Source organism: Podarcis melisellensis, assembly GCF_964234715.1.
Source record: "Podarcis melisellensis genome assembly, chromosome: 6".
NCBI lineage: Eukaryota > Metazoa > Chordata > Lepidosauria > Squamata > Lacertidae > Podarcis > Podarcis melisellensis.
Genome location: NC_138538.1, coordinates 55047678 through 55066735, shown reverse-complemented (window position 1 = coordinate 55066735; position 19058 = coordinate 55047678). Strand labels below are relative to the sequence as shown.

Genomic DNA, 19058 nt, shown 5'->3' with positions numbered 1-19058 from the left:
TTACATGATGGAGGAGGAGAGAGTGGGAAATCCCACTGCACTTGCAGTAATCCTTCCACCCTTTGTTTTATCTTAGAAGGCTTCTGATCAGTAGCATGTTCTTGGCTGCTACATGCTAGTTCTAAACAACACTTGGTTTTATTTTTAATTGAGCATTGATTGATGACATTCTAATTTGACCAGTCTGGGATTTTTTTAAAGCTCAGATATTTATTTCAGATACACCAGTTAATGAAACCTAGCAATAAGGAATGCCTCTTTACAGCAATTGGTTTCCCCTGCCATTCTTATCAAAGGTTGGATGAAGCAAAGTTGTACTCAGAATAGATCCATCAAAGTCAATGGATAACTTAGTCATATCCATTGATTTCCGTGGGTCTGCTCTGAGTATAGCATAGGCAGGTGCAACGCAGAAGTTTCTTCCCAGTGCATCAAACTACATTTAGTGAAAAGGAAAGAAAAGAAAAAGAAGTGCATTGTCGCCTGGGCCTTTCTGCAGTACAGTATCTTACAAGGAAGTGCTCTCTCTGTAGGAAGTTTTGTACCTTGTGAAGTAGGACTAGATGACCATTGGGTCACTTCCAACTACGATTCTATGATTCTATAAGTAGCAATTGCTCTCAATGGCAATTGGAGTAAAAGGGCCACAGCAGGGTATCCTGTAAGGCTGCAAACAAGCAAGGCGCAAAGAACTGTATATAGCCAATTATCGGTCAGACATGACAAACTAATGCCCAACTGGATACTTAAACCAGACAGGAAAGGTCACTGTCTTCCCAGACTCTATTTTTGGAGACACCTGTCAGCAACACCCCCTTTTTGCTTGCATGACTAGACATTTTTTTGCCTCTCCTCCCTTACATCATTTAGCTTTTATGTGGAGTGATTTGGGTCAAGCACACTTCATTTTCTCCTTCAGCCAACAACTTTAGGTCCTCTTGTAGGCATTTGTGTGTCACTGCCTTTTATCTACAGATAGCATGGGTTAGCCAGAAACAATCTCCTTTAATCTCTTGCTAACCAGCAGTCACTTCAGTTCAGTAAAAAAATCCCTCTCTCAAGTTTAAAGCCTATGTTACTTTGGATCCCAGCAACCATTGCCATTTCCCCCATAATTAGTGACAAGAGGCAGTAGAAACAAGCAAACAAAAAATGTGGTGATTTATGATGTATGTGTGTCACTGATGTAACTGCATATTCTCATCACACATCTGTTCTGTATTTCTTTTCAGCTTAAACTGTGCTAAACCTCAGTTGTACTATTCAATCCATTAAGCTTTCCTTAAGGATCATTGGGGAGAAATCTCAACAGGCTGATACTTAGATAACATGCAGCGGGATGGTTACTACTTTAATTATGGTCACACTTGATGTATGGCATAGGGCAGCTTTCCCCAATCTAGTGCCCTCCAGATGTTTAGGACTGCAACTTCTATTAGCACCAGCCAGCAAAGCTGTTGCAGTTCAAAATGTTTAGAGGGCACCAAGTTGGTGATTGCTGCTGCTGCTGCTGCTGCTGCGCTCGCGCTCTCTCTCTCTCTCTCTCTCTCTCTCTCTCTCTCTCTCTCTCTCTGTGTGTGTGTGTGTGTGTGTGTGTGTGTATTGTGATGGAAAAGTTTCTTTCTCCCCCTTTTCAAAGTTTACAAAATTGTCTCAGCTCAGCTCCCTGTTGCTTTATTTTTCAGCTACAGATTTGTTTGTTGATGATCAGTGTGTAATCAAGTTACTGAAAGGGTTGTGCTTGAAATACCTTGGCAAGATTTCAGAAGCAGAAGAACACTTCACTTACATTCACTTAAAGTAAGTGTCCTAACTAGAAAAGATGACAGCACAATAAGAAATACTGAGCCACATCAGCTTATCAAAACCTGTGATGATTTCTCATTGGAAAGTGATTCTATAGAGATGTTTCAAAATTTGGCGTAGTTAATGGACAACCATGCAGTTATATAATTTGTTGTACATTTCTGTATCTCACTATGTGCCTAAGTGTTGAACTTGCACCTCTGAATGTTCAGGATATAACAGAGGTCAGGATTATGCCTATGTGGCACAGTGGAACTCAGCACTGATAGTGCTCTTTACAGAGGCAGTCTGTCAGGAGTGGGACAGCCGTAAATCACATGACATCAGTAAAGTTAACTCTTTATTCAAGAAAAGGTCAACTCAGGAGGCGAGGCCTAGTGAGCACAGCAACTCATCCCATTAAAATGGGGGGTTCCCCAACTGGCACCTCCCACAATTTCTTTGCATGCAACCAGTCCATGACACAGGCACATCCAACCCACAAAGCAGGTTCCAGTATTCTACAAAAATCCTCAAACATTGAGGAGACCCTCCTCCTGTTTCTCTGCTGATTGACAGAAGAGTATAGGAGAGAGGCTGTCTGCATCTGCCACATGAGTGGGTAAATGTGCTTTGGCCACTTTGGCCCTGCCTACCACTGCTATGCAGGCCCCAGAGTGTTGGCCAGGCCTCAGTGCAGCCTCAGGTCAAAAAAGGTTAGTCATCCCCTGCCCAAGTTGAATAGAGACATAACCATCATGCCACAAATTTTGCCAGAAACACAATTTAGCTGTGTCCTGGAGCAGAAAAACTATATAACCAGCCCCTGCAATATGATATATATTTGTACAAATATGCAGATATGGATCCATAGTTATATCACACATATATGACTACAGTGGGGGTCACTTATTTAATTGGCTTCCTTAATCAGCATATCTGCCCTGACATTATGATGTTGTTTCATGCCAGTAATGTATTAACTATGCTGAGAAGTGATGAGGTCAGCACCCAGGAGATTTGGAATCTGTGGCTGATTTAGATATTGATTACAAGCTGAGGCTGAAAATGTAGAAATCCATCTGCACTTCTGGAGCCCCATTTGTATGACCTGGTGCTCTACTCTTCAAAATAGAAAATGAATGTGGGAACAGTTGCATTTCCTGTGCTTTAACCACTCCTTTACTGTCATAAAACTTTACATTGAAACAAGGGTATAGTACATGTATCTGTACACAGAATCACCCTTACTGCGCAATTCTGTCCCCAGACTGCAAGATAATATCAATCCCAATTACAGATGAACATGGGACACTCCATGTTCTGTTATTATATGGTAAGGAAGCTATAACTGCATTGACTTGTTTCCTGAAAATTAAGTCTCTGGCCAAGCCTGTGATGTAACTCTGAAAGCCCCATGTGCAGGTGCTTGTAGGTATTATGTTCAAGTAAGGATCTTGAGGAACCTGAGTGATGCCATACAAGAATGGCCATGGGATGTTCTTCGGTGCCAAAAATGTAGATTATTTAACAACCTAGGATACATTGAAACAATGTGAATAATCCGTGTCAGCACCAAGTGACTTTATTATTTGATTGTAGATAAAGCTGTTGTTGTTCATTAATTGCTATTTCTTCTTTAAAGTGAAAAGAAGATAAAGTATGATCATTATTTAATTCCAAATGCACTGCTTGAACTTGCTTTATTATACCTGGACCAAGACAGAAGAGAAGACGCTGTGAAGATCCTGGAGAGAGCAAAGTAAGCCTATAATAAACACTTTATTATTAGAACTAGATAGAGCAGGGGGCTAAAACAGTGGTGGTTATTTAAGTGGAGTGTTGCAGAGTTCCGTCTGGGCCCCTTGTTATTCAGCATCTGTCTAAACAACTTGGACAAAGGAATTGAGGGGATACTCATCAAATTTGCAGATGGCATCAAGCTGGGTGTGGTAGCCAATGCCACAGAAGACAAAAGCAGGAATCAATGTTGCCCTAGCAGATTGGAGAATTGGGCCAAAACATAACACACTGAATTTCAATAGGGACAAATTTAAGGTTCTACACTTATATAGGAATATGGCATGAGTTTTGTATGCTTGTGTAATACCTTTCTTGAATATTCCTTTCTTCCAAACGTTTTCTCTGTGGAAAAAGAGAAATATTAATGTTGTCATTTATCCTGAGCTTGTTTTCTAAATTACTTAAGAATCTATTTCCTCCCCTCTTTAGCCAGTAGGGGGAGAATAAGTGACTAACATGGAGCAGGGGCGAGCCAATGGGCTTGGGGAAGAGTATGTGATCATGCTGACTCTTTAACAAGGCTTGCTAAAAAATATGGGGGTGGGGGAACCAAGACTTGCCTTAGCTGACCTAAATCTATATACTAGCACAACCCAGGTTCTGAGACAGAAGAGAAGCCAATAAAAGCAGCTGTAAACAAACACACACCCTAATTCTGTCTTCATAGGTTAAAAATAACAGGTGCAATTCAGGTACTTTTTTCAACACTGATTGTGGGTTAAAAAAATACAGGCTGCATTTTGGAGACTACTAATTTTGCTATCACAAAATGGATTATAAGATAAATAATGTAAAACTGAAAATCTGGATTCTTTTCTAGTTGTACCAAATGGTGCCTTAAGAGTTAGCAGGAAGTACCTGATTTTTCTTCTTCCACCATACCCCATAGTGTTCTGGAGCATCCGCTTCAACCCTCTAAAGCATCCTTGAGGGGGGGGCGGGGGCTACCAGTGAAAACTAGTTATTTCATATTGCACAAACAAAAGTGCTCTCTACTAGTAAAAAGTCAGAATTGGATAAAGGTAAAGGTACCCCTGCCCGTACGGGCCAGTCTTGACAGACTCTGGGGTTGTGCGCCCATCTCACTTAAGAGGCCAGGGGCCAGCGCTGTCTGAAGACACTTCCGGGTCACGTGGCCAGCGTGACATCGCTGCTCTGGCGAGCCAGAGCCGCACACGGAAACGCCGTTTACCTTCCCACTAGTAAGCGGTCCCTATTTATCTACTTGCACCCGGAGGTGCTTTCGAACTGCTAGGTTGGCAGGCGCTGGGACCGAGCAGCGGGAGCGCACCCCGCCGCAGGGATTCGAACCGCCGACCTTTCAATCGGCAAGTCCTAGGCGCTGAGGCTTTAACCCACAGCGCCACCTGCGTCCCTCAGAATTGGATACTCTTCTTTAAACACCTCACATTCTATGTGTAGTATACCAAGCTTTTTATGTTAAGTTTCTAAATATGTTCACTTTCTCACTTTAAAAACTGCCATATCTATAGGACCTGGCTAACCATTTAACTCCTCAGAAAGCCAACTCATTCATATCAAGGCCAACCTGTCTAGAAAAATAAACACCAAGCTTTATCAGATTATTAATTAATTGAATGAACTTAATGTAGAGTTGAAAATAAAATTCTAGGGCCTAATACATTAAATATTTTGTGTCTTGCTGCATTCACCACTGAAGCTACTTTCTTAGCTCCTTGCAGTGATATCTAGGAAGATGTATGAGACGCTTTTGTTGTGTGAGATCCCTGCCCATTTCTCCATTTTCCTGGCTGCTGTAAGCAGGGAAACTTGTAATGTGATGACACTGCATCCCATTATAATTACTCCTAAATGAGATTGTAAGGCGTGCACTTCCTATGGGGATGCTACTTTCAGCAGTGGTGCTGTGGCCTACACAATATGAATCCTGACAGAGCCAAAATGAGGTATTGGCTAGTGTGCTGAACTTGGGTTACAAAGTTCTATAGTCTAACTGCAGCATTCAGGTAAAACTCTCAGGTTAACTCTTGGGTCCCTGCCAAGGCCCCTTGCCATTCCAAGTTTTCTTCTAAGTTTGTTTAAGATTTAAGTTTGTTTATTTTTAGCTTGGGCAGCAACTGGGCTGGCTGAAAAGACAAGCTTAAATCTTAAACTCTCTGGGTTTATTTTGTATTGAGGGGGAAGATAGTTTAGATTTCTTTTCTCACTTTATACTCACCATAAAAGAGCAACATAGAGTTGCCTTCGTGTGTGTGTGTGGATCCTGAACTTTAGATTTATTCATTTTTTGCACAATGGACACTTACCGGTAATATAGACTTGCTGTTTTGTTTTCTGGGCTGGGGGGCAGGGATGAGTAAGCATACATTTTCCAGGGAAATGTTAAGACTTGGAACTACAAAGAGATGCATTGTCCTGTTCTCTGTGTCTCTATTTCAGAGGAAGCAAGGAAAACATTTGTGAATTAAGTTTGGTTTTTCTACCTTCGCTTTGTAAAAATTGTTCTTTTAAATATTGCAATACAATGATGATGGGGAGGTGCAGTATTTAAGTGCCTATCACAATATATTTCTGTTTTGTTTTAGGCAAAATTATAAGAATTATTCCATGGAAACAAGAACACACTTCAGAATTCAAGCTGCTTTGCACCAAGCCAAATTGTCTCCAGAAAATGGTGTTCTGGAAGCGGAGGTTTCATGTTAACTTTTAAAAAAGAAATCTTGTTTGGTATGCAAACTGCCACAAGAGGACATTACAGGCAATAGTTTTAAGGTGGTCTTTGTCAAGTTTAGCACAAAATGTATTTAATTTAAAAATACTGAGGGGTTGACAAACCAGTATTTCATTCCATGACTGTTTATAATATATACAAATGTGACTTACTTACTTTATAAGTTTTTTAAATAAGATTTTCATGTTTGTTAATTTGGCAAAGAATATTTAAATGGATGAAATCATGAATTCTATAGAGTTGCTGACAAATACCTAGATCACACTTGGTCATGAATATAACGTTTATTTTCTACATAGACTGAATTTTTAAAACTACTTTTAAAATGAGGTAATAATTTTCCTGATAGAAGGAACAACCAGTTAATAACCTTCGATTCAGGTTTAATATTATACTGTACTATTCTTTAATCTCACTTTCATTTTTCCCTCTTCTAATGTATTCTATTTTACTAACACTCAAGATGCTGACAAATTACCAATGCAGCCAAAATCCAGTTGCTTAGTAGTTTGAAAGAGTTATCAATGTTGAAATAACCAAAGTAAATAAACCGGAATCTCTCTCTTTCTGAAGCAAAAGTCACGTTTAGACTGCATTAAGAAAACTGGAGTCTTTTAAGAAGTTTAGTGTTGGTTTACTCTTTTTGTTGAACAGCACATGGTTATTTGATTTCCCCCCTAAAGTGGCATATGATTTGGAACAGGGATTGCCAGCATGGTGCCCTCCAGCTCTTGGGACTCCAGCTCCCATCAGTCTCAGCCAGCATAGCCAATGGCCAGGGATGATGATGCAACATCAAGGTGCCAAGTTGGCTACTCCAGTTTTAATATTCTACTGGAAGCATTGTGAACATTCATAAGCCATTTTACAGTACAGGATTTTTTGAACTGGAGCATGTCCAGTTTGGATTAGCCATATCATTTGGGAGAGTGTTAATCATGCAGTCCTTCCTAGCTGCTGGAACTCTTTTTGTGGGGGGGGGGGGGTCTGCTAGAAATTTAGAGAGCACCAATGACCTATTTGGCAGATGGTTGGATTCACTCTCCCCTTCTTACCAAACAATTGATTGGTTCCATCAGTGGCTACTATTTTGATAGGACTGCACATATTGATCAGCCTCTCTGTGGTACTACAGAATGCCCATAGGTTCTGGAAGTCACCAATTTCCTAAGCAGGGTTAGAAGCTACATAGCAGAAACAATGTACCCACTATAGATTTAAGGTGGCAGGAAGTTTGACACATTCTGTTGTACAGTAGGGGGATGATTTGTTACTGCATTTCTGTTACTTGCAGGACTTTCTTATGGAGTATGTCAAATAGATTTGTGTCATTTCAAATTTCACCTTTCTTTAGTTTCAGTAGAGAACTGAAAACATAGCTTTCACATGTGGCTGATTTCTCTCAATGCAAACCTAATACATACCAGATAACCCTTTCGCTGACTAGGCATTATTAATCTTTTATCAATACAGTATACTAAAGACTGTTTATATTGGATGCAGAATATGTGTACAGTGCAACTATAAAAAGCACAAAATCAAGCTAGCTGTTCTTCGTATTTTTGTTGTATCATGTCTTCCCTCATACTCTCCCTCCCCTTCTTTTCAAAATACCCATCTTACTGAATAGACTTCCAGCAGCGTTCAGAAAACCTAATTGTTGCATTGGAGACTGTTTGAAATCAATGGAAATGACAGCTTGGACATCTACAGATTTATAAGTAAATCCTAAGTTCAGTGGAATTTACTGTTAATTTTGGATGTTTAAGATGGTAACAATATAGTTCCATAATTCTATTGTTTTTAATAGAACTTACAGGCAAGTAACTTTTGAAAGTTATGCCTATTCAGGAAACTAAACTAAACTTGAATGTTCTGTTGAAATTGATGAAGGTTGTGCAGGAGTATTGCTTTATAACTTAAGCGTAAGGTTAGAGGCGATGTTGCTTAAGCTACAATCTGAAAAACAATAATCTTTTGTAGAATAATTTGGGAAGTTTTGTAGATTCACTTAATTGTCATAGATTTTTGTGAATTTCATCCCTTGTTCACATCCTCTTAACACCCAGCAATAAAGAAAGCTTAATGGTCTGTTGAATTGCTAATGTCCCATTAGATTTTTTTATTTTATTTTACAGTAGGTACAAAATATTAAGTAGTGCACCCAATGTTCTATTGCAAGTGTTTATGCAATATTTTTGTCAAATTTCAGTGGTCTTCCTTTGTTACCAAGAGCATTCAAACAACCTCAAATTTCCCTTTGCAATATGGTTGATATTTACTTCTACCTATTTAAACTTGTTGCGTTCCCCCTGAAAGATCCAATTCACAATTTGGCGGTTTTCATGGAGAACAGGCAAGTTCTTTAATATATGGTGCTCTGTTTTGCATTAACTGTTGGTGTTTTAATGTCATAATTTTTTCATTTTTTCCATTTGGAAAAAATGAAAAAAATACTGTAATGTTATAATGCCTTTATTTTGCAGTGTTGTTTTAATGATATTTTGCCATGAAACATGGCATATAAAGAAATAATTTACTTTCCATGCAATGTACAACTCATATTTACAATAGAGTTTGTTTTAGCTAGAGGATCATACGATAGAGTTTTAGAACAAAAGTTAAACTTAAATATATCCAGTGCTGCTTTTCTATATTAAAAAAAACTGTTTAGGGGCACTCTCATTTTCCTATTCATATTGAAATACTGCCCCTCAGTGAGGCCAAACTTAGGAGTATGCATACCTCTCGTCTCCCCCAGAAAAAAAGCACTGAATATGTTATGAAGCTCTGAGGGTTTAAAATCAATTTATATAAAATTGGTTTGGTATTTGAGTAAAAGGCCACAAGGCAACACAAATATAAGCAAAACTCTATACTCTTAAGGGCACTTAATTATGTATTTAGCATGTTCTTTTGAAAGTCTCTTACAATCTTAACCCTTTAATAAATGGTTTAATAAAAAGTAGGAGGTTTGTGAAATTAAGTTGGGAAAACCAGTTACAACTCACTTTCTCATAACATTCCCTGCCTCTGTCTTTTGAAAATCATCTTGGGAACAAACAACAATGAACAAGAAAAAGGTGTTTAAAAAGTGTTCATTTGTCGATTTAACAATCCAAGGTAAAAGAAGAAAAGTCTGGCTATAATACTTGACAAGATAGACATCAACATATATGGAAAACAACAGGTGGAATGATAAGAAAGGTAGTATGATTTACTACTGAAAATATTGCACAACTTCATATTTTTCTTTCTCAGATTTACTTCCTGTAATTAAGAATAACTGAATTAAAGTAGGGGAACTGGAAAACGTTTGCAATATAAATGCAAATCAACCCATGACTGTATACTGCTAGGTACTTTCTTCCAACAGTGCACCATTTATACTTTAACAATCATCCCAATCCAGCAGTCTTTTGCAGGTATGTCGATTCTGATGCAAACACTGAAGTCCTCCCAGCCTTTGTTCTTTTCACTTACAAGGGCAATTTGGAGTATGCCCGAGTCTGCCTTGTCCAACAAAACAAATAGGAAAGGCTGCTTGCATAGGTGCTGTGTATACACCACTACACACCATGGGATATGGAAGGCATTTGAATGGAAATAGTCTACAGCGTCTTATACAGCAACTTCCACAGGTTAGTGGATACTTTTGCAATCTGCCAACTAATCCTGTAGAAACTATTTTACATGTAATTGCTCTATTCTGTATCATTGAGAGAGGAATTCCACATTGTGCTCTTCTGATCTTACCATCAGCCCAAACATTTCAGCTTGCCAGATGGAACAAGCCTCCCTCTCCTCCCCTTGCATGCTGTTCTGGGGGGTCTCCTGACACACATCCAGAGCCAATTTCAGGAAGCATGGGGTGAGGAGAGGGGTGAAAGCCCTGTTGCATAAGTCCTTGTGCACAGCTTCCGCTGATGGAATTTGTTAGGTGAATGCTTACAGTCTGCGGTACTTATACTGTAGACATAGTCTTCAGTGCAGTAGTTGTTTACATACAGTTTCTTCGAATCATGTAGCCAAAACAATCAGAACAGTCCTTGATACATTGCCTGCATCTCATGCTAAACTAAGACGTTTCAACATATTGGCTTTAAGTCAAAAGTATAAAGGTCACATTAAAGAATGTTTTAAGAGAACAAAACTCCACATCCTAAGTGGATTTTTTTTTTTTACAACTACCCTCTCTGCAAGACTGCATCTATCAAGTACATCACTTTTCTTTTTAGTTTCATAAATGTAAAATACTTGGAACAGCCCTTACCTGCCGTAGGATCACTAACTTGATCAGTTTTATGTAATTATTTGCCAAATATGAATTTTGCATATAAAACATAAAATATAGAATATTTTAATATCTGCCGATAGACTGCTATACCAACCAAAAGAATACCAAAGGTACACTTAATACACAGAGACCGAGACACAGTATGGTCTTGAGAATCTAAGAACTACAAAAACAAGAGATGCAGTATTTTTTTTATATGATCCAAGATGAAACTTTTTAAAAAGAATGCATCCCCAACAAATTGCGTTTTTGAGATGCAGGGTAATCTTTATCTTGTCTTCATCATGCTCCATTTTAACTTAATAAATGTAAGATCAATTTTAGTATTTGAATTCTGCACTCTGTTTAGAAAGAAAATGATGAAAGGAAACACTAGAAAGGCAAATACTGGTTTGTGTTGGTTTTCTTTTAATATTGTCACATTAAAATGTCTCATATAGAAAAAAGTGCATCTCAAGTTTGCTTACAACCTAGGAGATCTTCTCAAAGTCCACATAATCCTAACTGCAAACAAAATATAGCACTTTTATAACATGTTATAAATAAACTGGTTTTCAAGCATAGAGCCAGCCTCAAAATAAGAATACACTATTTTAGAAGACCTAAGGCAAAATGGATTCCATTTCCAATGAATAAAAAAACTGTGCAAACAAGCTTGAAACTATTTTTGTGCCAGTGTTATAAAATGTAGCTTTTTTTGTAAATAGAGCATTGACCCAAATACCAGGAACTTGTGAAGCAATCTGAACAAAAAATGCAGTTTTCTTTAGGACAAAGGATACTCCAGCATCCCTTTCTCCTTTTTAGCGCACGCGCACACACACACACACACACACACACACACACACACACACACACTCACCCCCCCCCAATAGTATTCTTGTCATTCATCTCAAAGAAGCTTGAACAGGAAACTTCCTGGTGGGCTGCATCCACACAATTTAATTTTTAACATATTTTATTATTCACACAGTTCTTCTGTATGGGTGTGCTAACAGGCTTTCTTAAGGAGCAACTATTTGTAAGCACTGGATCAAGGCTTTACATAAAAATAACTTCCTACTTTTTCTATAGTCTATAAATGTGTTTCTTCTTCCTTCCCTCCCTCCCTCCCTCCCTCCCTCCCTCCTTCTGTCTGCTATTCAGGATATTTCTTTATTCTCATGAAATGAGATTTTATTGTGCATGATTTCGTTTCCTAATCCTTGGTTCTTTGGGCAGATGGCAAAGGATCAAACCCCTTTAAAGTGGATGGTTTCCTTGACAGGTCAGAAGAGAAGCTCTGGCTCAGTTAGTCTCGTAGGAGGACAACAGTGCTGCATCAACTGGCTCCATGCAGGAAGGACACGTGAAAGATCTCATCAACCAGTCATCTATACAGTCCAGGTGGTAAATATGCATGCATGGCAAGAATCTGATAGGGTCCCCGTAAACAAAGTCCATCATACAGATCACACATCTGGAAAGGAAAAAAGGAAACAAGATGGAGAGAATCTGAACTCAGCTGAAATATTAACCTGCCCACCTCTTACCAAAGCATAAGGGGAAATGCTTGTTGCCGAAGCACCCATCCGTTAAAACAAATATATTAGCTTATTAACATTTAAAATTTAGAGATGTAGAACCTTCCTAAATAATTTTGAATATTCTTTGGTTCTACTATTATTGATTCCTATGTTTGCTTATAGAACCATACCTTTTGCAGGGGTTTCATATCCACAAGTTGCTAAGTAATAGAATAAGTGGACGGAAACTGCACTTGCTTATATCTGATGCAGCACCTAAAATTAATCTATAGTTTTAATATAAAACTACTTTGTTTCTCTTTTTTACTTCTACATTTTATCTCACAGGGAACATGTATGTGTTATGCCTAATGTTGGAGATAGTGCTATTTTTTGAAAATAAAAGGTCTTGAACCTAACAGTCATGGACATTTCCCCCCCCCCCCCCAGCAACCACTGATGTAACCTGAAATCAGTTAGCAGAGGCTAATCCAAATAAGTCAGCAGAACTCTAAGGCTGTTATAACTGCAAATTTCATGGCAATATTATCATGCCAACTTTTTTCTTAATCCTTTTTCTGCTTAACATTCAGCATCATGAAATGCTATACAGAACTCAGAAACTTGACCACTATTTTGTGGTCTTTTGGTTGGCCCTAAGGAAGGTCTTTCCCTCCTGTAGATTTGGAGCCATATCAAACACTTGTTGTTCCACTAACAGAGCAGACTTCTGCTTGTCTAACAGAACTTTCCCTTGCAGCCTCTACACACCCTCCATCTGCTCCTGAAGGTGAGAGGAAGCTCAGGAGATTTTGAGGGGGGCAGGGCGGGAAGAAGCTTCATTACCTGAGGGCAACTCTGCACAGGCAATGCTAGATACAGTACAACTCTTGATATTTTCCCCCCTGGTGGTCCAAAGTTTATTGTGACTCTTTTGTAGCTTGCTCTGGAATCATTTTCTATGGTAATACCTTAAAGTTGCAAGCTGCTTTGAGCCATGAAGGAAAGCAAAATATAACTCAAATTCAGTCTAGAAATACCCACAGCATGAGTCCCCCCCCTTTTATAAGTGTGTTTGCCTTGTAGTGCCATTACGGAAAGAGCATATCCAATTACTAGGAGCACTGAGCTGTACAGGTGTGAAGGAGACATGTGGAGGGAAACTGCTTGCTGCCATATGAAGTTTCTTGGTAACAGAGGGAGGTCTTCCTGGAAACAAACTTACTACTATATTCACTTGATATGACCTTCCCTATAGGCCCACCTTCAAAGATCAGCAGGCAATGTTGGAACTTAATTAGAAGTATCTTTTTGCAACCAGAAAGGGCAACCCAGTTTCTTAATTAATCCATTGTGAATTAGACAAAAATGATGTCATGACTGCTGTGTGGAGGACTGGCTCACAGTATCCACTAGGTCAGGGGTCTGCAACCCGCGGCTCCGGAGCCGCATGTGGCTCTTTTACACCTTTGCCGCGGCTCCGGGGCGGATACTAGCAAGGGGAGGAGGCGCACTGTGCGCCCCAACACTCCCCACTGTGGCGGGCACTGTACTGGCTGTGACATCGCATGGGGGCGGTGCGTGCGTTAGTCACGCACCGTCCCAACGTCACCTTTCTGCCCGCCCGCCCGCTACATTGAAAGGGGGCATGTACGCTGGTCACTGTTTTGAAGGTTTGGGGTAAACAGAAATAGGGGTCCGGAATTACAGGTCACCTATTGAAACAGCATTTTATATTTAAGAAATCACTCATCCAAAAAATGCACTAACAAGCATCTATGCCATTAGTGGCTGCAGATGTATAATACTTACATGATTTTCTATGGTGGTGAAAATCCAGTTTATAAAGTGAGGGGAGTATGGGCTGGGAAGGTTTTGACATTAATGTCACATGGAATGCATGAAAAAATTAGCATGCATGAGCAGCACTAATTCCACAATAAATTACTGTCTGGAAGCAGCCTATGTCAAAAAGGTTCTGAAGAAGACTGAGAATATGGGTGTTCTCAGTAGTGGCAAAACTTTCCCCTGGTAGCATGAACAACTACATCTTCGTGGTTCCTTATCACTGCACGATAATTCTTATTCAGCAAAGCCTGTGGTGGATCTGCTTAACTTTATCTGATCTATGAGATTTTTCTTATGAGATTTTTTCTTCTATCGTATTTTCTGATGTTTTCACATATTGCATTATCTAATTTCTTCTTTGCAACAATTATTCTGATGAGAAGCAACTTACACATTGATGAAAACTGATATGTAAATACACGAAATAGCTGCACGAAAAGCCATTACTTAAGTGATGTTACCACAAAAAATGGCACTTACTCTCTGATCTTTTTCTCAGAACCATCTCTTCCTGGATCATAGACTCCTTTCGGCAGGTGCTGTATAAGGCCTATTCGTTGCGCTATCCTAATTTGTTCCTCTTCTGTAAGCTGGGTTGCTAGGCGGGTCTGGCTGGGAGTTGGATGGTAAACTGGAACTGGAACCTGTTCCTAAAATTAAAAGAAAGAAAATGAAAACAAATGCATTTGCTTTGTCAGTTTTAAATTAATGATAGAAATGGAGTTCACAGTATATGGAAATTTAAACCTCTTTCTTTCTGGGAGGAAATTTGTGTAACACTTCATTCTCCTTTTTAGTCTTATAAGCCATAAAATGGGGCAAACTGCAGTGCCATCATGGCTGGGAAGTTGGCATGGATCTATTTTAGGATGTTCTCTGCACAGACAATTTGACTTTTGTTTCCATTAGTTGCCTATGGATTAGTTAAAACAAATGCATAAGTATGACATGAGAATTGGAAAATTATGCTTGCAGGCTGGCTAACTGATGAGCATATGGCCTGCCAATACAGAGAAAATTATATATTTTAACTATTACTTGACATCAATCTCATCATCTGCTTAAAGCAAACAGTAACTTGATGTTGTAAGTTAGCTTAATAGAAGTGAAAAGTAACAGAACGCTCAAACATCTGCAATACTGAAGGTTTTTGAATACCCTTGTGCCCAGACAATACAACTAGTACTATTTAAATGGAAAAAACACCACATACACACACATTTTAAAAGTTTAAGTGAAAGTCTCTATAAAATCTCCAGGCACATTTATTGTAGCAATATCTCAAATACATGCTCCTTTTTGTGTGGTGTTAGTGCAGCTACATCACCCGCTAAGGTGTGCCATCCCAACAATCACAGGTACAGGGTCTTGTGCACAACCACTTCAATGTAGTTTCAGTGTTGAGACACAACTGTGTTGCCACAAAGCAACAGAAGAGCTGCACGAGGGCAAGGATAAAATGCACCTCTGTGCAATTATGATTTTTAGCTGACTCACTGTGGGCTGCATTTTTTGTTTTCTTCCATCTATACCCAGTATGTATGCACACTGTGAATAATCACATAATCTATCTGAACACACTAGCACGCATTAGCACACATATAACACTCAGCATCTTCTATACCGAACAGTCAACTCCTCAGAACAGTTCCTGTAAAAAGCTTCCCTTTGATTCACCCCTCTTCCCACATTTATGCTGTATGTAAATGGCAGGTTACCATGCAGTGATTTTTTTAAAAACCAATTACTAATGGAAGGGATTCCTAGTTTCACTTAATCCCCGAAGCCCCCCGCCAAAGCTATGAACAAATGGATACATGAGAGCTGCCAGATGGACATCTGTTAATCTTCAGCAGAAGGCGCTTACGGACTGTAAAATGGAGACTTTCCCATTCCACTTTTCTTTGTGCCCTTCATTTATCATCCAGAAGCCCTTGTTTATCCTTGGACAATTAGTGTATGTTATTTTACAGGGGTGTAACTATTGAGTATCTTCCATCCCTTTTTGCAAATAAGAAATCAAATTAAAGAACAGCAATATTCAATAATAAAGGTCAAACTGGATGCATTTATCAACTTTTTATGACAGGTCTGTGCATTTTGCAGCATGTCATCCACATTTGCATGTCACACTAAGCCAAACCATGGCTTAGTGCAAACATACTGGTTTGCGAGGAGTAGATTTTGCTCCTCCCTGGTCTTTTTAGGTGATAGGTGGGTGGCAGCCAAGCCAAGGTTTTGCTCAGCATGTTGTACAGACCCACAACTGTGATAAGAGCTCTCCTCTTTAACCATGTTTTGGGGTTACAGGGTGTGGTTAAGTGGAGACCTTATCTACAATCCCGGATGCAATGGCATTAAATGGCAAATGTGGATTCTATGTAAGAAGTTACATTGGGGGGGGGGGGGCGCAAGTATAAAGTAACACATGATAAGGTTAAAAAAAAACACCCACTTCACAATTATGCTAATTGGCAACTGACTAGGAAAGAGATATTGGGCTTAGGGGAACTAGATAAATGAAAATGCTAACCCAGTGTGCAGCAGCTATGAAAATTAGAATCCCATGAAAGAAAGGGATTGAAAATAAAATTGCCTATATCATAATACTACCATTATACAAATACTATGTTCAAGTTCTGCTTGCCATACCTAAAAAAAGGATATAATTGACCTGAAAAAAGTGCTAAATTGAGAACCAAAATGTTTTGGGAGCTGGAGAGGAAAGGTTATGTTAAACGTGTTGCTTTAGTGGGGAAAGTGAGTAAAGGGTGCGGGAAGAGAAATGATAGAGGTATATGCAATTATGTGTGGTATGGGGGAAAGTTGATAAAGAGCAAACTTCATAGCATGCATAGTTAATGTTAAGTTTTCTAGTGTTAAGAAAGAGGTTAAATTATGAAAAATAATAAAGACTCTTCAAGTGGCTAGTTCAGCCATCCACAGCCAGGTGCTCTCCTGGATTTTTGGACTACAATTCCCATCAGCCCCAGCCAGCATAACCATTAATAATGATATTATAATACTTTGAAAAGAGGTCAGTGGTAGCTGGGAAACTATTAATCCTTGTATAAAGATAATCTGAAGATTATATAAAAAAATCAGAAAATATTCTAATTGCTGTTCAAGTGTGTTGTCTGTCCAACTGATATTGTGCTGTGGTACAAATACTAGTTAAAAATAGGTATACTGATTGTCAGACTGTTACAAATCATAGCACTGACTTTGGTGTACTCAAAATTTGTTGGCTCAAGGAGACCATTCTAGGCTAGATTGTGGCCCATTGAGCTGCTTCAGATATTTAGAATTGGAGCTTCTAGACCACAACAGAGAAGAGAATTCTGTTTTTACTCCTGTAAGACATATATGAGCTTGAACCCTTGCATGCAGTAGCTAAAATTGAAAGAAAGTATATGCTATCAGAATACAAAAGCATAGTCAAGAAGACAGAAAGAGCCTAATCATGACACCTGAAAACAAACTAGAAGGGAGTTTGCCCTGAAACATACCACTCTTGGAGTCTGTTGTGGAGGCTAGGTATGTAGCAGAGCAAGGCAGGATAGGGATATAGCAAAAAAACAAACAAACACAAACTGTATAGTGAACTTTATAAAAATTGAAGGGTAGTCATTTTTCTTACCCCCACCATTAAAAACATCTAACATGATTACAAAAACATTTTCCTGGGCATATTGATGTAGAATATTATACCAAAGAAAACCCAAATGCCAATTTTGATTTTTTAAAAAGATATATTGTTTTACCTTCTTTTGTTTACCCAAACCTAGTTCCTTAGGGTGCCTGCTGTCTACTATAAATAAAAGGCTGTAATTTGAGAGCTTTTTTCTACAATTTTCATAACTGTGAGCATAACCCTAACCACCTAATGTTGATGGTTGAATAAAGGCCTGGGGAGGCCTAGACCACTGCTGGCTTTTGAGGCCCCTAGCCACAATAAATGCAGACACAAAAAAAGATTGCTTAGAACATGATCTTTAAAGAATGGCAAACCACAGCAATAAACAAGCAGATGAAGTGTGAGGGAACAGGACAATCTGGCACTTAAAAACAACAAAGGTGGTACCTAGCAAATGTGCTTAGAAAGTGCCAAGGAAAGGGCCCCTTTGGCTGCCACCTGACTGACCTCAGGGGGCTGGGGTCCACAAGAGGACCCTTAGACTGAGTTTGCCTATAAATCAGATATACCAGCTTCACAGATTGCTTTGAACTCTAATCTTACTGCATTTTCCTGTAAGTTATTTTATTAAGTAGCTTTCACCCTGCTTCTTCAGTCATAACAGTCCCCAGAGCAGTTTACAATCCTCTAAAAATCCATAAACCAATAAAACATAAATTGGAATGTAATGAACAGCATTCTGCTACAGCATTGGCTAAAAAAGTAACAAAACACAGAAAAAAACAGGAAGACATCAACCTACATAAGCTGCTGTGTCCAAACAGCATTACCTTCTTTACCTTCTGTCCCATATTTATTTATAAAATATTATTTACCACTATATATAAAAAAGGGACGCGGGTGGCGCTGTGGGTTAAACCACAGAGCCTAGGACTTGCCGATCAGAAGGTTGGCAGTTTGAATCCCCGCAACGGGGTGCGCACCCGTTGCTCGGTCCCTGCTCCTGCCAACCTAGCAGTTTGAAAGCACGTCAAAGTGCAAGGAGATAAATAGGTACTGCTCCAGCGGGGAGGTAAACGGCATTTCCGTGTGCTGCTCTGGTTCGCCAGAAGCGGCTTAGTCATGCTGGCCACATGACCCGGAAGCTGTACGTCGGCTCCCTCGGCCAGTAAAGCGAGATGAGCGCCGCAACCCTAGAGTTGGTCATGACTGGACCTAATGGTCAGGGGTCCCTTTACCTTTACCTTATATATAAAAAAATATCTAAGGGGTTTCTGCTAAGTGATAGAGGGAACCAAGTAATGCAGGTGCCACTACTGAAAATACCTGACCACGCATAACTTCCCTACCCCACAAAGCAACGGGATGTGCAAGAGGATGTCTGTGGATCTCAAATGTGTGGCTGGATTCACACAGGGTCCTGCACTAAACCACCAAGCCACAAATAAATTTCTATGTAGATAGTTATCT

At 39.3% G+C, this 19058-nt stretch overlaps 2 protein-coding genes and 1 long non-coding RNA gene across 6 annotated transcripts in view; 1 reads left to right on the top strand and 2 right to left on the bottom strand.

Moving 5' to 3' along the window:
- Nucleotides 1–8399, top strand: part of TTC39A (tetratricopeptide repeat domain 39A) — a 48495-nt gene extending 40096 nt beyond the window's left edge. For all 4 annotated transcript variants that reach the window (XM_081913961.1, XM_081913962.1, XM_081913963.1 and 1 more), the window contains 3 exons: nucleotides 1686–1800; nucleotides 3431–3547; nucleotides 6156–8399. In XM_081913961.1, coding sequence (XP_081770087.1) covers nucleotides 1686–1800; nucleotides 3431–3547; nucleotides 6156–6273 — 350 coding nt within the window. In that variant the 3' untranslated portion in view covers nucleotides 6274–8399. The remainder of the gene's footprint in view (nucleotides 1–1685; nucleotides 1801–3430; nucleotides 3548–6155) is intronic.
- LOC309371430 lies at nucleotides 3355–6149 on the bottom strand. The gene is made up of 2 exons (XR_014169105.1): nucleotides 5877–6149; nucleotides 3355–3930 (listed from the first exon to the last, which is right to left on the bottom strand). It is a non-coding gene; the product is annotated as an uncharacterized lncRNA (long non-coding RNA).
- Nucleotides 8400–9383: 984 nt separating the features above from the next.
- The window catches only part of RNF11 (ring finger protein 11), a 28918-nt gene continuing 19243 nt past the window's right edge, over nucleotides 9384–19058 (bottom strand). Inside the window, exons 2-3 of the mRNA XM_081914043.1 lie at nucleotides 14432–14601; nucleotides 9384–12057 (exon numbers count right to left, since the gene is read on the bottom strand). Of these exons, the coding sequence (XP_081770169.1) occupies nucleotides 11886–12057; nucleotides 14432–14601 (342 nt within the window). The 3' untranslated portion in view covers nucleotides 9384–11885. The remainder of the gene's footprint in view (nucleotides 12058–14431; nucleotides 14602–19058) is intronic.